This window comes from Aphelocoma coerulescens, chromosome 1A (assembly GCF_041296385.1).
Source record: "Aphelocoma coerulescens isolate FSJ_1873_10779 chromosome 1A, UR_Acoe_1.0, whole genome shotgun sequence".
Taxonomy (NCBI): Eukaryota; Metazoa; Chordata; class Aves; order Passeriformes; family Corvidae; genus Aphelocoma; species Aphelocoma coerulescens.
This window is the reverse complement of record NC_091014.1, coordinates 58,036,506-58,059,767: the sequence shown is the minus strand read 5'-3', so window position 1 is coordinate 58,059,767 and position 23,262 is coordinate 58,036,506. Positions and strand designations below refer to the sequence as shown.

Genomic DNA, 23,262 nt, shown 5'->3' with positions numbered 1-23,262 from the left:
GGCGCTGAGATGGCGGCGGCCGCCGCCGGGCTGAGCTGGAGGCGGGTGTCCTCCTTCACGGGGCCGGTGCCGCGCTCCCGCCACGGGCACCGTGCGGTCGCCATCCGAGAGCTGCTCATCATCTTCGGCGGCGGCAACGAGGGCATCGCCGACGAGCTGCACGTCTACAACACGGGTGCGCGGGGCGGGGCCGCGCCGCGGGGCGGGCGGGGCGGGGGGGGACAGCGGCGGGGCTGTCCCGTCTGCGACCGCCGGTGGCACCGGGCTCCGCACGGGGCCGGGGATCCCCCCTGGGCCTCCCGCCCTCCCCCGGCACTGCCCGCGGGAGGCTCGGTTGAGGGGGCGGCCGGCAGGCTGAGGAGCTGCCTGGAGCCGAAATGGCGGGGCGGGAAATACGCCTGGGCCAGGGGTCTTCCCTGGGGTAGTGCTGCGCCCTGGCTGGTGCTGCGGGGTTAGTGGTCCTCCCTGGGGAAGAGCGACCGGGAGAATCTCCCGGTGCGTCTCGGTCTGCTCTGCTTTCCCCGGCTCTCGCGCAGGGGTGCGGAGCCTCTCTCCCCTGGCAGGTCGCGGCTGAATGGCGGCAGGCGGGATTAGTCCCCACGAGTGTCCGGATCCCCCTCCTTCCCTCTGGTGGCGGCGGCTCACGAGAGCTGGACGCGCTGGAATGGGAATCTTGTTTGGAAAAGTGAACATGTTGGCATCGGGAGCCTTTCCAAACAGGAAGCTGCCCGAGACCGATATTATTTGTGAAAGATCAGACGCCTAAATAGTTACTGTACGGAACGCTGAATGAGGCTGGAAAACTTGCTTGTAATTTCAGGGTTTGGGCCGAGACGGGAGAGTTAAGTGACTGATCTGTGCTTCTCAGTCAGCCAGTGTTGGCTGCTTGAGGTTTTTCCAGGCAGATTTTTCTCTGATAGCTTCAAAATCTACTGTGCTTAAATCACATTTTTTGAGGGGAGGAGGAAAAAAAAATCTCTTAACCTTTCTGTTCTGAGAAGTAATCCAAAGAAAACTCCTATCAGAACAGAGGTTCTGATGGGTGCCTTTTGAGTGAGTCTGATCATGACTTTTTGGTTTTTTTCTGCCCAGACTTTCTGCTTTAGGTATTTCGCTTTTGCAGCAGTGACAGAAAGGATCATGACTCAGTTGTTCCAGTTTCTGGACGAGTGTTTGGCCCAAACTGACCTTTTTTTCTCTGGGGTTTAAGACGCAGGGTTATGACCTGAGCTGCCCGAGTGTGCGATGTCATCCATGGCCCTTGCTATGCATGTGATGATTTTCGAGGAGCTGGCACACAGTGAGAGCATCTTAATCCCCTACAGCAACGTTCACTGGAAGCTTCTAATTTCATACTTCTCCTCTTCATGCTCACAAAACAGTGTAGGAAAAAGAAGATATTGTCCCTTGTAATTCTTAAATTCCAGAACACTTTAAACACCAATATGCTGCTGCTGGATCAGACAGTTGCTTTTTCTTGACTCTGTGCCTCTCCTCTCCCGCGTATCAGTGCGGCGCTCTGTGGATATTAAAATGGGTCCCAGAACAGTGTAATTAGATTTTGAATAGGGCTATTAAGTCCAGGCACAGTGCCATGCTGCTGTAGCTTTAATAATTCTGTTTCTAGGGCTAGCTCCCTCTGAGTTAGCGTGGTTATCTCTTTTGTGTGGAACTGCACTTGTGTTCCCCATTAGCCTCTATTCTTGGCAAGTCTATTAAATTGCTGGGTTACCCTTCATGACTGACTTAGTTACGGTGACCTCATGGGCTCATTCATATACTGAGTAACAGTGGTTTGATAGAGGTGTTTGCTTTTCTTTTTATTAAAAAGGATAAGAATTTGTTTAAAACTTAGTGTGAAGCAAGTAGCCCATTCACAGTTATCTGCAAGTAAAAGGTAATTCTTTAGAAAGCAGAGGTTTTTAAAAGTACATGTTTCAATGTTCAAAATATTTTTCTTATCCTTTTTTTCTGGTTTTTGGTTTTGTGTTTTTTTTTCCTACTGTAGTTACAAATCAGTGGTTCCTTCCTGCTGTAAGGGGAGATATTCCTCCAGGCTGTGCAGCACACGGATTTGTTTGTGATGGTACCAGAATACTAGTTTTTGGAGGAATGGTTGAATATGGAAGATATAGCAATGATTTATATGAATTGCAGGTAGGAAATGTATGAAAATGTTTTGATTTTCAGAACTAGTTTATTTATCTGTTTATGAACAAACACATTTTATTTAACCAACTGCACAGGAAAGTTAGATGGGCTTTGTTCTTCTTCAGAAAGATTTTTTTCCCTCTTCAGAATCTAAAGTTTATTCTAAATAACTTTGAAATAGAGGCTTCCATCTATAAAGTATAAACTATTTAATGTTTTATTAAGGTTAGCTTTTACATGGCTCTTTTAATGTATGTCCTAAGAAAAGCCCAGCATTCCCTTAAAAATAATTCAGAAAATATACAAGTGTTAATATTATATTAATTCTATTTGTTATGGCTGACTATAAATGAAATTACTTCTGAATATGTTTTTCTTGTCTTCAAGGCAAGTCGATGGCTGTGGAAAAAAGTAAAACCTCAAGCTCCTTCAAATGGATCACCACCCTGTCCTCGGCTTGGTCACAGCTTTTCTTTATATGGTAACAAGTGCTATTTATTTGGTGGCCTGGCAAATGAAAGTGAAGATTCAAATAATAACGTTCCCAGGTATGCTGATTTTTCTTTGAATTTAATGGCTTTAAAAACAAATTACTAGATACGACAGCTTTGAAAAGGAACATTCTAGGCAGGCTGTCCTGCATACCAAGCACTCTAAGTTGGATTATTTGTGCAGTGAAGGGGTTACATGCGAAGAAGCTTAAATATTCCTTCTGCTAATCTCACAATATGGAACACTGACTGACACCTCTGACACTTCTGTAGGGAAACCTGAGTAGGCTTTGGTATTTTTCCTAGTATTTTGGGTGATGTTTTTAAGAATGGCTTGTTTGTTAGAATTACCTCAATCAGCAAAGTCTCATGAGTCATCAGGGAATTCATGATGGATGTTTCTTCTACATTGCTGTGAAAAACAGTTATGAATTCATCTGGAAATTTTTTACAGTAACAGCTGAAGTTGCCTTTATTGTCAGCAAACTGTGCTATAATGCTGAAGTTTTATATCCACATTCACCTGCAGTTCAGAGCACTTATATCCACTGAGCTATAAACTGGCAATTTTAAGCTCAGTAAACAAGAGGTATCTGGTGTGAATGCCAAGATTCAAAGACCATTATCTAAAAATAACTTGCTGATAGATTCAGCAACAAATGGGTAATTGTCTGTTGGCCAGCCTGAAGGCACGAGAAAACAAACAGCTTCTTCTCACCTTTGTTGCCTTAGAGTTGCAGAAATCAATCTCTACTATCTCTTGTCATCATGTATTTCTCACAACTTTGCAGTTTGTTGCAAGTGTGTCCATATGTAGCAATTTTTGCAAGGAATGTTGTTTTCCAGTGTTCAATGTTTCTTTCATGTAATAAAGTGTAGCAAATAAGAGAGTGTGTTTTCTTAGAGGCAACAAGTTATAACTGTTAATTTTTTTTGTTTTAAATCCAGTTTAAATCCAGATTTGGTACTGTCCACAATGCATCAAATGTTTTGAGAGTTTAAAACTCTACACCCTCCCAAGACAGAAGTCTGTAATACTTGGAAATGGTCAGGGTTTAAAGCGCACTTGTCATCATGCTTATAAGTGAGTTTTTCATACTTTGACAATAATACCCTAGATATTTAAATGATTTCTATGAACTGGAGCTGCAACATGGGTCTGGAGTGGTTGGCTGGAGCATTCCTGTGACCAAAGGAATCTTGCCATCTCCCCGAGAATCTCACACAGCCATTGTGTACTGCAGAAAAGATGTGGGAAGCCCAAAGATGTATATTTTTGGAGGGATGTGTGGCTGTCGGCTTAATGATCTCTGGGAACTTGACATAGGTGAGTTGGTTTGCCAGCAGAAGTCAGTGCTTGCTGGCTGAGGGGAAAAATTACAATATAGAATGGTTAATGGCATGCTGTGGTGCAGATATTATTGAGACTTACACCAGTGTTAACCTTTTGTAATATTTGGAATTAAATAGATACAGCATTGTTTGCATATATTATCCTCCCTGATTCAGGTACACTGTGAGATGGTTATCATAGTCTTTAAGGCACTCTAAAGGAACAAAATTGAATAACCATAGTGAAACCATAATATATGTTTTTGATAAACCGTTAGTTTCTCAGTATTTCCTGTGTTTTTTTAAAAGAAGTTCCAAGTGCTTGTTATTGCACCTTTTTTCTTAAAGTAGCCATCTTAAGAAGGTGGCATTTTGTTTTGCTGAATATTAGAGGTATGTTCCCTCCTAAAATCCAGGTATTGAAATACATAGTAACAAGATTTTTTTTTTTTTGAGGATTTTGTTCTCTTTCTTTTAGAAACCATGACCTGGTCAAGACCAGAAACCAAAGGGACAGTACCACTTCCTCGCAGTCTCCATACAGCCAATGTAATAGGAAACAAGTATGTCTGTTGTTAAAAGCTCAACTCTAGAAAGGTACACCTAGTAGGAGAATGATGATGCTTATCCACTACTGCTCAGTATAAACATCAGCCCTGTAGAATAGTTTTCTGCTGCTGTTTCAGTACCACTGTTAAGGGTATCAAACTGCCAGTGTTTCCATGCAGCAGGACAATCTGCCCAACCCACCAGCAGCTTTCTGGGCTTCTTTGTGCATTCTGGGGCAGCCTCAGCTGGGCCTAAGCTCTGTCAGGAGTGAGCTTGAGTGTCTCTGTGTGTGTGACACAGATGAGGTAGATATGCAAAGAAACTGCTCAAAGACTAAAACCAGTTCCAGGCCAAACTATTTGCTGCTTTTTCTGTAGTCTGCTCCTCATTACTCTGCTTCTTGCCAGTATGGTTTGTTTTGGCAGGTAGTATTGATAAAATGGATTTTTAAACATGGGTTTCAGTCCATTTTTTGTCAATTTACAAGCTGGTGTGAGGAGAAAGAGGCAAGGGGGTAAAGAAGTATGAAAGCTTAATATCTTCTGATGCAACAGCTTAGCTTTTTATTATTTACTTAAAATATTAGTAGTTTGTAGCCTGCATTATATTTTTGGATTTTGATATCTGAGTTAGATGCCAGTCATTTTAGCATGACTTATTGAGGGGTCTGCAGTAAAGGATTGTAGAAATTCTGCTGTACGTGTGTGATTTTTGGAGAGCATTAGCAGTATGGTGGTTTGTTAAATGTTACAGTATTCACTTCTAGGAGTTGCTTGAGGAGCTTCCAGGATTTTTTTGTGTGGTTGGGTTTTTCAATCAGTTAATTTACTCAAAAATTTTAGAAGGTAGATGTATGCATCAGTACTTCATAAAGAGGGTAGATACAAATAAAATTTACTGTGAACCAAAACTGTAAAACACTGGAAATTTTCTGTTTTGTCCTAGTTTGAGAGAGCACATGCACCAGATCTGGATATTAACTGGCTTTTCTTTTCTTTTCCTATATTTCAGAATGTATGTTTTTGGTGGATGGGTTCCACAGTCAGCAGGAGGTGAAATTTCTGCTTCTGATGGTGAATGGAAATGCACCGGTTCATTTTCTTACCTTAATTTGGGTTAGTGTTTCTGCCTTTCTGGGAGTGGGCATTTTGAATTAATATTTTCTTAACAGAGTAGAGTAACTCTTTTGAAGACCTTGAGAAAAGTTTAAGATACATAGCTGTAATCCTGGCTGACTGAAGAAGTTGCCCGTTTTTTGCATCTTACTTGAAAAGTAATATTTTAATTATTATTTTTTGTTGAAGATTCAGCAGATTTGCTTCTGCAAATATTTGTTAATATAACTTTAATACTAAATAATGTAAATGCTCCTTCTTCATTTGTAGAAGAACACAAGAGACAAATTCTGAAATGAGGTTTTTCTAAGCATGATAGTACTATCCCTGAATCCTCAACTTCTGATCTATTTGCCTGAGAGAGATAACCAGAGGTCAGAAAATTCAGCCTGTATTAATTGATTTTATCTTGCACACTTATTGGAAAGTGACTTTCTCTTTGTAATATTTCAATTTTAAATGCAGTTGTCTATAAAAACAGAGGTGATTTATTTTCATTTTTTTCTGAGCAGTTAAGTGTGTTAATGTCTTTATTTCTTGTTTTGGAAAACATCTAGAAACTAAATGCTGTGAGTTTCATTTACTAGATACCACAGAATGGATAGGTCTGATCTCAGATTGCCAGGAGGACAAAAGTAACTTGTTACCAGGGCCAAGAGCAGGACACTGTGCTGTAGCTGTTGGCACTCGTCTGTATATCTGGAGTGGTAGAGATGGTTACAGAAAAGCTTGGAACAATCAAGTTTGCTGCAAAGATCTTTGGTACCTTGATACTGGTGAGTCAGAAATAAATAATACGTTGTGTATTTTATTAACATATGGAAAGCTTGCATGATTGATGGTCAGAACATTAAACCTGTAGCAAACTCCAAGATTATTTACATTTTTAAGATTATCTTAAAATCGTGCTTCACTGCTGGTTGTTTAAAGGTTATTACTTAAAATGAAAAAATGAGAAAGGCTTGTTTAAAGCTGCTGAAAGAACTTTGTGCTAAATTCTGCACTGCATGCCATAGTCAGTTGACACAAGATGCTAAAGGCTGTTTTGCCTAAACTCAGGGTTCCTGGTCTCTCTTTTTAGTGATCTTTTCTGCTACTATGTACTTTTTTCACCAAATCCCTTCTTCTCTTGGGATCATTGCTGCTGATGCTTCCTCATCTCTTGGACTGCAAAAAGATATTCTTCAATCTAAGAAGGGCCCAAATTGTTCCTGGCGGTGAGGGGAATTCTGGAGCACTAATCACTCATTGGTAGCTGCATAGATGGCAGGACACTGAGATGGTGTTGGGAGAGAGGGAACTAGACTAGAACTCTTTTTCTCCCATTTCATTTTTCCCTCAGAAAATCAAAAAATGGAAAAGAGTAGCAGGGGAGGGATGTGCTGAAGATTGCAGCCTAGTCAGGCATAGAGGCATGTGAGAGGAGCAATGCCATTGGCATTAATCATGTCTAGGCTTCAGCCTGTGCAGAAGTTAGAGGGAAAGCTCACTTCAGCTACACAGAGCAAGCAAAAAGGAAGAGGAATAATTTGTGAATTAGAGGAATATGTAAAGCTTTAGGAGCCAAAGAGCTACCTGCAGCATTTTAGGAAAGCACAAGTCCTGTCTCTGTAATACCTTCGATGATGTAGCTACAACCCAAAGACCTACTGGCAGCAGAAGAACCATTAAAAACAAAGCACCAAAACTGGAGCATTTTTGAACACTTTAAAAAGACACTTTGTGATTCTCTGACTTGACTTACCGCCTTTGACAGTGGTTTCTTGTTGAATCTGGTGTATATTGTACATCAGTGAAAAAAGATTTTGCTTGCAATATGTAGATATTTAATAAACTGGTAAGGGGGGCCAATTTCTAACATGCTGTCTGTGTTTTATTGGTTTCTTGTAGAGAGACCTCTGGCACCATCACAGGTACAACTGATTAGAGCTACAACCAACTCTTTTCAACTGAAGTGGGATGAAGTCCCTACAGTTGAAGGATATCTTCTTCAATTACATGCTGACTCACCAGTGCCACCGGTGGCTGGAATTCCTGGTACTGGCGTTCCTGAGACATCTGTGCTGAGTTCACAAGGTAGCAGTCAGATCACATTACACTAATGTTTGTGAACAGGCAGACTGGAGGGTGGCATAAGTAATAAATATGAGTTTGTTTTTTAAAGAACCGTTCTGTGAGAGAGAGACACTGTTTCTTTGGTTATTCCCCAAATGCCTGCATCACAATTATTGAAAACTCCCCTTTCACTTGTTTCTGTTGGTTTTGGCCAGCTATCTGAATTATGAAGGTATTTGTAGAATGCTGGCCACAATCTGAGGAAGGAAGCAGTGAGGAAGGGATTTTATCTGACTGTTTAGCCTGCAGTTTCATTTCAGACTTACAACAACGTTTTCCTTCAGGCAACTTTGGCTTCCCTCTTCCTTACTGAAATAGGTTTCAACCATCATAATATGAAGTTTTACATAACTGATGGGAATTTCCTTTGTTTACATGCAAGGTGGCTGTTCTCTACATCAAAGTCCACAATCATTGCCTAGTGTCCCTTATCCAGAAATGAAGGTGGATCATCCCAGCCAGACAAATAATCTCGTTCCTAATAATGTAAGTGTAAACTGAAAAATGCTTAAGTGTCAAAACAGTATGGGAAGGTAGTGAACTGCCAGAATACTTCCTCAGTTTTAAAACTCCCTGCATAATTTTTAGATCTTAGAAAAAAAAACCCAAATAAAACAAAAAGACACCTGCTGAAGTAGTTGTCTGTTTTCTTACATACTTTTTGCTTTTAGGATTGAGAGACAGTCTTTCAAGTCCTTTTCTTGTTAATGAAGAAAGGAATTGCAAGTGTATTGCCTTCCACAATGCTAACTGGGAGCCTGACACCAGTAGGAATATTATTCTTCCTGAAAATGTTGGTGACATTAATGTGGGAAGCAAAAGGAATAAGGCATATTCCTTCTTCGTTGGTCTAGTTTAGTTTTATGCTAGTCTGCTTAGTTGTAAGTTCCTACAGCAGGTTAAATGCAATTATTATCTGTCTGGTTGTGGTCTGTGTGTGTACGTTCCGCTATTTTGCCAATTTAACAGAAAGAATGAGGACAAGCTCTGGCTAAAGGATCCCATTTTTAGAACTTTGGACCTTTTCTTAGTTGTGTAAAGTCTTAGATCTGTATGGGATCCATTATGTATTCCTGGAGAAAACACATGTAGAAATACTGTAAATTTCACTAAGAGTAGAAATATCTCAAGTACATGTCAGGAAAGCAAATGTTGAAAGCCTCTGTCATTGGGATTTTCCTCATCTGCTGAAGTCCCCTCAGTAGACTAAATGTGCACAGCAATGAACTTCCATGTAATGAAAATAGAACATGAGCTTACTCTCAGATAAAATTTAGTGTGGGTCCGGGACAATTCCAAGTCAACTCAGTGTTTGAGTCTTTGTTCTATAAGGGCTAAGGTAAGGTGGGTTGAAAGGTTGATTTCTTGGTCTAATTTAAAGTAGTAGGGGGAATTGTTGGAGGAGTTTGTATTGTTGTTTATGAGCAAGCATTTTCATGCCATGCTTGCAATTGAAATTTCTGAACTTTGCAGTTTTACAAATGTGTTGTTTTGGTTAGGTCCAAGTTTCCCTTTCATCCAATTCAAAAGTAGAAGGAAAAGAAAAGGTTGCAGCACCTGAAAACAAGGTTACACAGGAGACTGTGAAAAACCACGCAGATGCTACGGGATTCAAAGAATCAAATGCCCCTTCTCTTTTGCCTGTTTGTACTTCAAGTAAGATGACTATAGAAAAAAAGTAATTAAAAAGTGAGAGTTAAAATTCATCTCAAAAACATAAAATAAGATTGTTTCTGTCTTGTAATTTAAAATTATTTAAGAGTCCTTTGTAGTTTAAAAAACTCAACTTGTGTTAGTTATTACTGAATGTATTTTTAGAAGATATGAAGAAAATTAAAATCTTAACTTGTTTGAAGTGTTGCAAGGCACATGAAATTCTCAATATATTCATTTATTATGATGGCAAATGTGTCTCTTTAAACATAAATAGTCATTTTTAGCATCAAATAAAAAGGGACAGATAACATTTTGCAACATTATGGTGATAGTAATTCCAAAATGACAATGTGTCTGTCTGTTAGCAGTGAAAAGCTATTGGCTGATGTAAAATCTCAGGCAGTGTAGAGAGAAGCATGTTTCTCTCTGACTGTAGAGGAAATAAAAGATGACAAGGCTCTGATTTATGCATTTCACTGAAGTGCCTTAGGTTCAGTGCAGTGAATCCAGGCTTAATCACCTTATCTGTTTATATTTTACTTCAATGTATTTTATAGGTAGTTGGATTTTTATTTTCTTCACAGTGTAATTTAATTAGATGTAGAAATTTTGATTCTTATTGCTGAATGAGAAACAGACTTCTACAGGGGTTAATCTCTTAAATTGATTGTTACTAATCTGTGATACTGATTTATGTGGATGCTTTATTTTAGTGCAGTTTTTTTCCTAAATTAGTTTTTTTTGCTGACCAAATACATAAAGAACAGCAAGCTTAAAATATCTGTTTACATACATCTGTTTATGACTGTATAGACAGACTTCTATTCAGTTATATACCTAAAGTAAGCATTAGCAATCAATATAATCAGACCTGTTCTAACCTAATTCTGAACTAAACTCAGGCTTTAAATGAAACTAAATCCATTAGATCAAGTTGAGATGTGTTCTGTTATCAATATTGAATTCTGGCTAATATTTTCTTTTTCTTTAAGGTGCTCAGACATCAGCAAATGTAGGTGAATTACATGACTTGGACAAACAAACTGTAAATCCTGATGCTTCTGTATCCAGTACTGTCTCCAGCACACAAACTATGGTAACCCAGCAGGCTGTTAAAACTGAGTCATCAAGTACAAATGGGGCAGTTGTTAAAGATGAAACTTCACTAACAACATTCAATTCAAAATCTGAAGGTTTGAAATGTGTTTCACATACTGTATTTTGAGCCATATATTTCTAAGGCCATCAGAGTTCCTCTAGTGTGGTGGGATTCCCGTCTTGAGTAGTACCTGGGATATAGATAGGGCTTTGTGCATTGAAGACTTTGTGCAGCCTGGATGACCTCTGCTAGCATTTATACATCTTTTAAAATCAGGATATTCCTTCTATGCATTTGTAAATCACCATGTTTCCTGTAAGTGAAAAATCTTCATTTATGCAGAGGTCCATTTTCTAAATATCAGTGGCAGCCAGTTTTGGTGCCCATTGCACATTTATTTTCATTCAGTGATTGTCTGTTTTGTCAGCAAAAGACTAAAACAGTAACCTTAGATGATTTTGATTTTAAGCAACTGACCTCTGTAATGAATATGGCCAGTTAATGTGGCCAGCTCACTGCTAGTCAGATGTGCTGGCCTCTTCACAGTCTGCTGGAAATATCCAAAATAAGCAGCAGTGCAGAAAATAAATGGGTAGTTTTTCAAGTGTTGTTTTTGACAAATATCAACAGGCTGTGCTTGTTGTTGTTTTAAGTGTTAACTAAAGAACTGTATTCTGATATTGATGTTGTGTGCATAGTATAATTTTTACCAAGCACTATTATATTTTAAAAGCAAAACCCAGGACCACAAGCATAGAATACTAATACTTCATTGTGTTACTTATGTGCTTAATCTTTTTTTTCTCTTATAAGATTCCATTTTAAATTTAATTAATGCTCTGTTCCCAGTTGTCAGGATTGTTTATAGGTTAACTGCTTATGTTCAAAATTCAGACTGTATTGATGTCAGAAACAATGCCATCAAATTAAGATTTCACACTTAGACTATTCATACAATGTCCCCAGTATGTGCCTCAATCTGGTGTTTAGATTATTTGTTTGCAAATATTTTATATCGATTTCATAATCCTGTCACTTTTTAGGATTTTCTGAGTCCTGCCTTCTGTTTGTATTATCTGTGGCAGCCTCCAATGCCAGACTCCCAGAATTGTTCTGTGAATATGACAGAAGCCAAAATTAGTTTGTGTTATAAATAGAACTTGCATGCAAAAGAGGTCTGAGATGTTCTTGTGCAACAAATGCTTGCAAATGGCTATTAAGGTCAACTTTCATACTCTGTGGGTTTTGTGTTAAAATTTTTCTACTGCTTGAGTTTTTTAAATTTAACTTTTTGCTTTTAGCTGCTGAAACTGCTTACGTCATGCCTTCAGCAAGGGTCAATACTGGACAGACAAATGATTCACACTCCTCTGTAAGTCTGAAAAAGTATTATCAAATTGCTTCACCTATTGTTCTGTTGATTAGTTGTAAGGGCTCTTCTGTTCTCCTTTAATTGTATTTCTGAAAGAAAAGCAATGTTTATTTTGAGCTTGAAGTGAATAATTCAGGGGTAAACATTTCTGTTGTAAAACTAATTGCATTGTGTGGGTTTGATGTGGCTCTGAGGAGCAGTTGTGTAGTTGGGAGGAGATCCAAGTACGTGTTTCAGCTGTTGAATCATTCTTATCAACTGGCACAGTGGAATGGTCTCTGCTGCATGATGTGCAAATGTAAAAAGTTTTTCTGTATGCACAACTGAATTTAAAATGAAGTATGTATTAGATCAGACTAGTGTTAGCTGCTGATTCTATAGTTTTGAAACGTAACTTAACTGACATCTTGATGTTTTTCCCTAGAGGAGATGGGGACTGACTATGCAAGCTGTAAATACTGCCTGAAAAAGTAAATGCTTCCTATTTCACCTGCTTACAACTTAATACACAAACCCAAGGTGCAACTGTTGCCACCAAAAGCAAGGAACTAAGGATGGGGAGAAGCAGCTGCAACTAAAGGGTTGGGGTGCTTTTGCCAAGAGCAGTTGCAGCTCCTGCCCCATTTCCATGCTAGCAGGATCCTGGCCTGTCTGTGCTGGGCACCTGACTGTGCAAGTGCCCTCCCTGGTGCCTGGAGACCAGCGAGAAAGGCAGTCTGTGTTTCTGGGTCAGTCAGGAGCAGTTTGCACGCCCTGCATCCCCGCGCCACAGCAGAGGGCTGTTCTCAGCTGCAGGCGAGTTCCGCAGTGCCTGACAAAGAGCACGTGTGGGGCTGGGGTACAGCGGAGCCCCAGGGGGAGCTGCTGATGTTGGACCACCTTAGGAAACTTCTTGACCTCTGAGAGAAATTAACTCACAACTACATGCTGCTACGGACACCTAGTTCTACAGCCTTAAACTTCTTCCCCTCCCTGTTTAGAATATTAGATGTGACATCCCAGCTGTTGCTTTTTAAATGACAGACTGTGTCTAAGTAAATTATAAGAACCAGTTGGTTTTGCACGGTATTTTAATAACACATGCATATTCATTTGAAGCATAAGAAAGTAACACTGGTATAAAAGGGGGTTGTCTCTTAAATAAACTAGAGCCTTAATTTTTTTCCATGGCATTGAAGTATGGGTAATCTACATGACATGTTCTTCAAATACTAGAGAGCTCCCCAGAGGCCGCCGGCACCGGTGAAAGCCAGGGACCGCCGGTGGTATGATGTGGGAATTTTTAAGAACAACAGTGCTGTGGTGAGCCAGTTCTACTTGCTGCCTGAGGAAACACTGAACATCAATAGCAAGGTAGCTGCTGGTTCTTCTCTGACCTAACTTGCACATACCTGTTTCAGAATCTGTTGCTTATACAGTTGACAACAAAATGTGGGATTTTCTGATACTGCAGCAGATGCTGGTGCTTGTAGGAGTTTTGTATTTTATGACCAGTAGTTCCTCATGTATTTTTCTGACCTCTTTTTACTATTTCCTAAACTGGATGAATTTTCTTTTGTTGTTAATGTATGATAACACAAAATATCTTATTTTGCTATTGCTAACTCTTTTCTTATTTCTTGCCTTAGGAAACAATTTTAAACTTACTAAACTTTCAAGTGAATAAAAATTCTTAAAAACTGAAAACCCCACAATTTCTTAATATGTTATTTCAGTCCAGCATTGAAATGTTTCTGTTTCTTCTCTGTTCCCAGAATCTTTGCATAAAAATTGTTAAGGATACTAGTAAGACATCACTGTTTAAAAAGACTAGATCTGGAACTGTAGAATCTTTTGTATTAGATCTTTCTAACTTAAGGTTTTGTACGTGTAAGTTGATACATGAAAACTATGAGTGTGAAACTTGCAAAAGTGCTAACAGTTTTGATGGTAAAAGTGTAAATTAGTGATGTCCTAGTGAACTGGAAACAAAAATCATGTCTTCTTGAGACAGAAACAAAATAACAGAAACCTTTCTTTGAAAGCTTCACTATAAATATTGTATGTCTTAGTTTTAAAGAGCACAGTGCATTTGACACTGTTTACATTGATTGTGGTTCTTACACATTATTCAGAAGGAAAATAGTTCCACTCTATCAGTGGTGCATCAATGCAGATTTTAATCATGGAAGTATGGTAGCACACAATGTTCCAGGAAGCTATTTGTTACTAACTTACAGTGCTTTTCTTTAAAAACATTTTGGTTACCTGCACATTGAACTGCAGCTCCTAACTTTAGGAATAACTGGTTTTGAAATAAAACTCTTTTTTTATGACAGAAGATCATGTTAACTAAATCATAACTTATGTAGTTGTAAATGCTACTTTGTTTTTACTTTCCTGAGTAAAAGTAACCACAAGGTGCAATTTCATTTAAATGACTGAATAAATGGGGTATCTTTTGGTCTAGAGAGGTAGCCTCACATTGCATCTTAGATCAACTGTTTTGAGGTGAGATAGTGCCTCAGTCCAAACCTTTTCATAAATTTTGATGTAAGTACAACAGTATTAAATAGATTTTCAGTTTCAGTTAAACTGAGATTAATCTCAGTTTACCACCTTATACATTTTTAGGCTAATTGTGTCTAGAATATTTTTAAAATTAACACAAATGTTGTTTTATTTTCAGACGGAAGGTGCAGATGTACCAGACTACAGATTACTTAAGAAACAGGATCTGTTTCCAGGCACCGTGTACAGGTTCAGAGTTGCTGCAATTAATGGATGTGGTGTTGGGCCTTTCAGTAAAATCAGTGAATTCAAGACATGCATTCCAGGTTTTCCTGGAGCTCCTTCAACAGTCAAAATCACCAAGGTGAGAAATATAGGTAACTCTGGTTCTGATGTTTAAAATTCTGGTCAGAACTCTTGGTTAGAGTTGGTTTGTTGTTGGGGTTATTTTTAAGTTAAAATTGTCATATAAAATAGTGCCCAGTGCTTACTTGGTTAACTCTCCTTGATATAATATTCTTTAAGATATTTGCTAAAAATAATTATTTTAAGGCTTAAGGATCATGTTAGCAGATATACATTCAATCATCTGATAGTTTCCCCGTGATTTTCTAGTCTTGCATCCTTAGATCTATAGGGGTTTACCACACTTCTTAAAAAAATGTCGAAAGACATCCTTATCTCCAGAGTGGTGATGATAGGTTAGAATTTTCACATAATCTTTAGAATTTGGGGGTTTTTTATATTGTTTATATATTTATGGTTAGCTACATACTATCATATTTTTCTCTTTTTCTTCAGAGTGTCGACTGTATTCATCTTTCTTGGGAGCCTCCTGCTTCACCCTCTGGAAATATTTTAGAATATTCTGCCTACTTAGCCATCCGTTCCACACAATTACAGGAAAATCCAAGTCAACTTGTGTTTATGAGGATATACTGTGGTCTTAAAACCTCCTGTATAGTGACTGCTGCCCAGCTTTCCAACGCCCACGTGGATTACACCTCCCGGCCTGCCATAGTGTTCAGGATTTCGGCCAAGAACGAGAGAGGCTACGGCCCGGCCACGCAGGTTCGGTGGCTCCAAGGTAAAGTCACTGTCACATACAGCATTTGAGTGGGGCAGGAGCTGTGCTTTGTGACTCCAGAACCAACACAGCACTGCATGTGAACTTCTTGAAATGTTGTTTTGTTCCTTATGGGAGTTTAGCACAATTCTAGTTGTTGCTTCTTACTTCCCTGGGATTCATTTCAACTCAAAAGTTTCTTAATCTAATAAGAAGGAATCCAATAATGCTCATCATGTACATGACATACAGTGCCATCAGGGGTTTTTTCAGTCTTTCCAGCCTCCTAAATGAAAAAAAAATTCCACCAGGTGATGTAAGGTGCATTTTTGTGATGCATGTACACTTTAAAGTCTGTATCACAGGCAGAAGAGGTTTTGTCTTCGTGTCCCTGGCCTTGAATTTGTACTGGTTCATGATGATTTGGGGATGGGAATGGATTCACTGAAAATAACGATTAGTTTTAGCCTGGTCAGTTCTGGCTCACCTTGTAAGTAAGCCAATCCAGGGTCTCAAAGCGAGTTTTGCCAGCTTCTCATCCCACTCCTTCCTGTTTCTGGCCTAGCTTTGTTGGGAGCTGGCTTTGCTCAGCAAGAGGTCCTGTGGGCACAGAGGAAGGTAGGAAGGGCAGAGTGCCCACCCCCTTGGGCAGCAGGGAACTGTTGTGTGGGGGTAGCTGACCTCAGCTGGTGGGCTGGGACCCACCTGTTGAGTGCTCCACTGCTTGGTTTTTAGTATGTGCTTTTCTAAGTTGGGGAGTAACAATGAAATTGTCTTCTATGATGTTCACTATTCCAATGCTGCTTAAACCCTTTAGCTGGCAGGGGTTTTGACCATGAGCTGTATCCCAGAACTCTGAAATAGTATTTGTTTGAAAGTGTTTAACTGTGTACACCATGTGAAATTACGAAACATTTAACAATGTCTCCTTCTTTTTGCAGACATGAAAACATCAGGCTCAAAGTAGAAACGACTTAATAAATCTCAAGTTTCGAATGTAGTGTTTAATGTAACTCTTGTACTATTTGTAAATGCTACAAATACTTTATTTTTGCATTGTTTTTACCTTAAAAATATATAACCTTTTTTACGTTTGACACATCAACATTATAGAGCCTTGCTCAGGTATGAGTATCATATAAAAAATATATCAGAGGTGGTGGGGTGGAGGATCACACTCTATCCAGCAGCTCTTCTTGGTAGTGATAGTTAAAATGTAATAATATGGTTTCAAATTAAAAATGAATAAAAGAATTGGCACAAGCAGTAGTATTAGAGGTAGATTCCCCGTGATTTCTACAGATCTTGCATAGATAATTCATAAGATTTGGTATATGAGCAAATTCTGTTTGGTTTCAGTTCCTTATACCACATTCTTCATTGTGGTGCCTGAGTACAAGGCAAAAATTTCCAGTTATTATATAGTAACTTAAAATGTATAAATATTTTAATATATACTTTTTTTGTAAAGAAATGATTTTTTCTACTATTTGTAACAAATATCTTAATCTTGAAAGATATCCCCTGAAAATTTAAAAGGAAAAAGATAAACTTATCCATTGCTCTTATTACAAAAAAACGTAAATTCATTGTAAATGCACTACTATTACTTATAATTATTCTTTTGTAGTTGTACAAATCTTAAACTTGTAAATACCAATGTTTACAAGAGACCTTTCTGGTCTTGTATTAAAACTTCCATGAGATTCATTCTCCTTTTTTTTTTTAATCCATATGCTTTGCCTTTAGCATATGCTTGCTTTTTGCACTAATAATAACTTACCTCATTCCTGTGTTAATAATCACTTGTGTTGCTTCCATAATGTTTCTGTAAAACTTCAATCTGAAAATTTTAACCAAAGTTTAGAATACATGGTAAGCAATTTTGCACATATTATATGGCAACTTTCAACATATTTATTCCAGTTAATCTTCTTAAGTGCTTGTTTGCTTTACCAATATATTCTACCAATCAAGTTCAGTATCTCCCTTTTACTATGCATCATTTTACATTAACTAGCTAGCTGATAAAATCAACAAGCATTACTTCTAGGAATAGGTGGATCCATTCCTATGCGAAAAGAAAAAATTTGTTCACAGTAGTGAAATAAAGGTAAACATTTAAAATGCTATTTATGTATCTATATATAAAACTATGTTTACCAAAGTGTAGAGGAAAATGGCTGAGTTGGACAAGGTCACTAGGTGAATAGATTGAGGCACCTAAATAAGATTTATTTTAAAATAAAATCTAAATTATATACTGTGCAATGAAGTTTATACTTTGCACTTTAATTTTGCCCCAAATGCCAAAAGATTATACATCAAGGTAGAATTTCTTGCCTCTTCCAGTTAAATTTGTCTTAAGAGCATTTGTAAATATAGAAACTAAAATCAATGATGTGCCTGGTTTGGTGGGAGAAGTATCACTAAAATACTAGAGATTTAGCAGCTCAAGTATCCCAGAGCAGATTTAATAGCCAAGTTTTGGCTACCCTGAGAATCAGGGTTGTAACGAAGTGCTGATACAGCCTTAATTATCGCAATGCATCACATGCTACAATAGCATCTAGAAAGTGCTGGGGACCATAAATGGCTATAATAGTGTTAATTGTGGCACAGGAGTAACACATGTGGATTGACTCCAGAGAAAAATCATGTGTTTATGACAATGACAGATATCCCAGTTTCACTTTAAACAGTGTTTATAGTATGAATGTATAGGACTTTTCCTGAAGTTAACTGGCTTTAAGATATTTGTGTTTTAATGGTCCATTTTGTCAGGTAGGATCTCACTACCAATACTGTCTGATAACTTAAGTACCATTACACATGAACTGTCAACTAGAAGAATAGAACTTGGTTTTTCTTATTAGTACTGTGAAAGAAGCCTTTAGAAAAAAACACTTGTGGCTTTGATTTTGTTGGTTGATAGCTGTGATTGTAGAGTTGTTATTTAAGAATAAAACCTGTTGGGTGTGTCTGGGTGGAGTTTTTTTGCACTTGGTTTCACATGCTTTGCACAATTTCTTTTTTCAGTGGGTATGTCACGACTACCAAAGGGTAAAACTGTGGTGTTTTCAATGAAAGTATCATTTCCTTGTGAGTGTGCTTTCTTCAGCTGACTTGACATAAGACATCACTTTCTCTTTTTTGTCCAAGTTGGGTGACGTTGAAGAGTGATCATATGCAACTCTTCAGTTGCTCACAGTTTTACTTTAAACTGAAATTGTGGTACACACTGTAAAATACACTTTGTGGTCTGTTTTTAGAACTGTATTTATAATGTCTAAATCCCACCTGTTTGCCTATCAACTAGATATCAGACAAATATTGATTGTTCGATTTTAAAGTTTAGAAGACTGTTGACACCAGCTCTTTGAGACTCCATGTTATCCATTTATTTTAGATACTGCTAAAGGAGATGTAACAGAAGCTGAAATCTATCAGATTACAGTATCCATATTGTAGAAATGTCTAGGTTTACTAAACTCCTTAGGGAGGTTGTGACTGTGTAAGCATAGGACAGTCGTGCCAGTTACGGCAGACACTGCTACAGCTTCATCTTCAGAATGTTCTTGTGAAAGTGGAAATGAAGTGAACAATAACCTACACTTTGTGTTTTCAAAGTAATTATAGCAATATCTTTTGAATGTAGTTTGGAGTAGAGCACATGATCATGCCATAAACTCTGAAGATGTAATAAGTATTACTGTTGTTATCTGGTATTTCAAGATAGCGAATTTGACGTGAACTTAGTCTTACAGCCTGTTACTTAATGACCTCTACAAGGAAACTGACATTTTGTACAAAGAAGTTGATTAGTCTTATTTTGAAGCATTGTTTGTTCTTTGTAATAAAGTGGTTGTCCTATCAAATGCATTGTAAATACTGAAGTGTGTCTGTTTTTTCAAGAGGTGTATGTGTACAAACTTGGAATTTCTGTTTTTTCAGAGGTGTACGTGTACAAACTTGGAATTTCTGTTTTTTCAAGAGGTGTACGTGTACAAACTTGGAATTTCTGATGCAAAGAAAAGAGTGAGTAAATTTGTTGAGTTGGGGAAGAGGTTTTAGTGAGAAGCACTGTCATAATACTATTACTCTTTCATAAATATTGTCTCCTAAGTTAATTCTTGGTTACCTCATGAGCTTTTTCCTTAGTTGAGGTTTTCCAATACCCATGCCCCATCTCCTGCAGTTGGTGTGCACTCACCATTACTCTGCCCCCTTCCATGCCTTTGTGCCTTGCAGGCTGTGGCCTCTGAACTGAAATGTTGAGGTTAATTCCCCTGTCTATACAGGGGTCATGTTGCTGTTGTTGAGAGTGAGTGACAGAGAGTTTGGTGTTGCTTTGTTGTTTTTTTAAAAAGATGTGTGAGCACACAGCGTGCTCAGAAGGCTCCTGCCAAGGATTTGAATTGTGTTCATGTCCACCTCTGCTCAAAATGACACCATCTTGGGGCAAGTTGCTAACCTTTTATGGCAGCTGTGGGGAGCTCTTGTGGGAATAAGCAGCATGTGTTGCTGGGAGCAGAGAGGAGCAAGTGAACTGCAAGGTCTGTTGGATTGTTTCTAGACCTCCTTAAGAGACTTCACATGAGAAACTGCTAAAAGCTGTCTGCTTCAGATTGATTCCTTCCTTGTGTTCCCAGCTATTGTAGTAGTGGTTGTTGTCCTGTTTCTTGTGATTCTTGCATTAGTGGAAAACAAATGGGAAAACCTAAAACATCAGTGGAGAATCCCCTTGTGCTGTTTTCTTTCTGTTAATAAGATTTTCAGAGTAGGAGTTATTTTCTCTTGAAGGCAAATTTGAATTTGCTGTATGAATTTATCTTAAAAACAACTCAGATTTATTTATTTTTTCTTTATAGCATTAGCTGGTCCCTAGGGTATCTTTATATTTCTAGTGAGCTAAACATCAGGGCTTTTATTCTGTGGCTTCCAGTTCTGACACTGAAGCATTTCCAGATTCCCAGGACAGGGGTGGAGCACTGACTGCTGGCATTGTTTGAGCAATGAGTGTGTTCTTCCTCCTGTTAATAGTAGTGAGATCTTAATTTTGGGGTGTTTGCCACTGACGTGGAAGTGGAGATCCCTTTTATTAGAATTTCCAGTAGTTAGATGAAAGTATCAGGAAGATGAGCTAAAATAAATCCTCTTGATCCATAGAGTCTTGCACCTGCTGCTCCCAGCTGGATCCCAGCATGAATGAATGGTGGTGGGGCTCAGCCAGAGAATTGCTGTCTTGCACCTGGAGCCCCTGGAAGAGGGGTTAGGATGGCAGGAAGGCCCAAGAGCTCTATGTGAGCTACTAGGCCCCTTTGTCTTACTCCATCCTTATGTGCCTCATGCTAGGTGCTGAAAACCTGGCATTATAAATGTGGTAAATTACAACTTGGTCTGTTCCCTACATCCTTCAAAAGCCTGAAGTACTTAATGGTACTTGTTGGACTTACAGTCCTGACAGGAACAACAAAAATATCTCCCAGATTGGGGCTGGGCATAGTTTGCTGTCATCGTTTTTTTGGTGGTTTTTTTTGTTTTTTTTTTTTTTAGGGGATTCTTGCCTCTCACAAGCATCTGCTTTTAATATCTGACATAATTGCTAAGCTGGTACAGCAGCTCCTAAAAATGAAAATTTAGGCTTGGATGTGGTATCTTCAAAGAGAAAAAGAGACGAAGCATTTCAGTGTGTTTTAGTGTTCAGAGAGTTATTTCTGTATCTGTTGAAATTATAAAATACTGTTATCCACACATGGAAGTTATCAATATACAGTTATTTCACAGTGATTCTTAAAAGAGGCACACTGGGCATATGCCATTTTAGAAGGTCCAAAACATTGGTTTTGTTTGCATCCTGGGTTTGTTTTGTTTCCATTCACTCATTTAAATGTTTATTGCCAGGGATTCTTAACTGCCTTTTAGAATAACCATCATTCATGCATGCAGTGCTGGTAATTCTCTTTTAACAAAAAGCTATTAGATACAAGCAGTGTCTTGTAACTTTGAGCAGTATTAACAAATAGCCCAAATTTTTCTTTTTAGTAGCAGTTTTCTAATTATTCCTTCACTGTACTTTGCCTCAGTAGGGAAGAGACTTTCTCCTGTGTTGAGTTTAAATGCTGCCTGCTCCAGAAGAAAAGTGTTTGGAGTCTCTGAAATGACTGTCTTGAAAAAGACCTGAAATACCAATCTAACAGCTTGAGGTTTCAGCTACTTACATTACAGCCATCTGAAGCAACATGGGAGCTATCAACCCAGACAACACAAAATGGCCAGTTATTGTCAATATTTCTTTTTCTGGTGTGTACAGAACTTGATCCCACTGCATCTACTCCAGAGACATTTTGGATGAGTTTCAGCTGCTTGCCTTGTAAAACGTGGCTGTTGCTTGTGGTTTTGGATAGAGTGAGAGCAGACTTGTCCTCTGCTGCAGCACTCCCCAGGCTTTGCAGTCTCCCATGTTCTCATCCTGCAGTGATGGAGCCTGTTTCCTTGCAGCAGAAATGCTCTCCAGCTGGCTGGAGGTGAGATTTCAGATCCTGTCCCTTTTCCCTCAGTGCTTAGCTTTTCCTGTCAGCTGGCTCCTGGCATCTCCCTGTTCACCAGGCTGCTTTTCCCAGGATGTTACAGTACACAGGGAGCTCAGGTGTCTGGTGGGTTTGGATTTCCTGGCTGGGGCCAAGGAGGAGTGGGACAGTGCAGAACAAACCTGTGCATCCCAGCAGCCTTTATGTGTGCCACGCTGCTCTTGACAGTGACAAGGCATGTGCTCTGCTGTGGTCGACTGATTGTCTTCCTACAGGGTGCAGAGAGAAGTGAAAATAGTATATACTGCTCCTAATGTGCTGTTGCAAATGTTTTAGCTGCAGCTGTATTTCAAGTGACACAGCCCTTGCACCTGAACTGAGTTTTGGTTGTGCTGTTGGAGGTGATTTTATTTGCTGTTCATGTTGCTGTACAGGCTGGGTAAGTATGAGGCACACCCACATTCAATTAGCAGCCCCGAGGATGCTCCTCTGCCCAGAAGATTTAAACCCTCAATAGTTTTCTTTCACACAAAAGCAAATCAGGTGCCATTGCTCTGATAAATGGGTCCCCTGGCCCAGTGTGCTGCAGTAAAATATTCCAGGAAATGACCCTGGAAATTTGCCTGGAAGATTTCTTAAAGCAGGGTAGCTGACTCCCTCAGAGCTGCTGTGCGCTGCATCACCCTGCCTCCACAGCCACCCTTGGAGACTTGGATTTAATAAACTCAGTGCAGCTGGCACCAATTTGGAGACTATTGTGCATAGCAAACTGCCCTCCTGCCCAAGAGCATGGGGCCTTGGGTGTCACCACAAGCTGAACTGGCAGTTTCCAGGGAGCTTCCCATTAAACTTCTACAGCCTGAGGGTCAGAGGTGACAGTGCTGTGCATTACCATGCCAATTTCACAGATCAATGGGTAAATGGATCACTGTTCGGTTGCTTAAGTGTATTATTCACCTTTGAAAGGGTGAAAACGTGAATTATTTTGCCAGAACAGCATATCTGATTTTCAAAGAGGAGAAATTGGTTGGTATTTGCAACTAGCTACATGTCTTACAGTGTACCACATCCAAAAGGCACCCTCCCACTACTGCTCTTTTCACCAAAGCAGTCTGACAGGGAACAATAAGAGTAACCATTAGAGTTAACATTATCAAGCTCCTCCCTGTAGGATGGCTCGGGCCCTGTATCAAATACAGTTTCCTTATAGTGATACTTGCCTTAGAATCTACATCCAGGTTTGGAGGTTTTTTTCATTTACAGATACAAGAAAATGCACTTCAAGTTTCAGTGAAA

General features: G+C 39.1%; 1 protein-coding gene across 2 annotated transcripts in view; it reads left to right on the top strand.

Moving 5' to 3' along the window:
- The window catches only part of HCFC2 (host cell factor C2), a 41,337-nt gene continuing 18,075 nt past the window's right edge, over positions 1 to 23,262 (top strand). Inside the window, exons 1-17 of one of the 2 annotated variants that reach the window (XR_011147950.1) lie at positions 1 to 175; positions 2,009 to 2,157; positions 2,539 to 2,699; positions 3,761 to 3,969; positions 4,453 to 4,537; positions 5,535 to 5,638; positions 6,226 to 6,414; positions 7,529 to 7,714; positions 8,136 to 8,239; positions 9,253 to 9,409; positions 10,402 to 10,602; positions 11,810 to 11,880; positions 13,096 to 13,233; positions 14,549 to 14,734; positions 15,172 to 19,474; positions 21,750 to 21,963; positions 22,303 to 22,405. Coding sequence is in view for 1 of the 2 variants with exons in the window: in XM_069002976.1 (XP_068859077.1) it covers positions 10 to 175; positions 2,009 to 2,157; positions 2,539 to 2,699; positions 3,761 to 3,969; positions 4,453 to 4,537; positions 5,535 to 5,638; positions 6,226 to 6,414; positions 7,529 to 7,714; positions 8,136 to 8,239; positions 9,253 to 9,409; positions 10,402 to 10,602; positions 11,810 to 11,880; positions 13,096 to 13,233; positions 14,549 to 14,734; positions 15,172 to 15,457; positions 16,378 to 16,403 (2,418 nt within the window). In the remaining variant the exon portion in view is untranslated. Of the gene's footprint in view, positions 176 to 2,008; positions 2,158 to 2,538; positions 2,700 to 3,760; positions 3,970 to 4,452; positions 4,538 to 5,534; positions 5,639 to 6,225; positions 6,415 to 7,528; positions 7,715 to 8,135; positions 8,240 to 9,252; positions 9,410 to 10,401; positions 10,603 to 11,809; positions 11,881 to 13,095; positions 13,234 to 14,548; positions 14,735 to 15,171; positions 19,475 to 21,749; positions 21,964 to 22,302; positions 22,406 to 23,262 lie in introns of those variants that run through there. The other variant, XM_069002976.1, reaches the window with a different exon arrangement.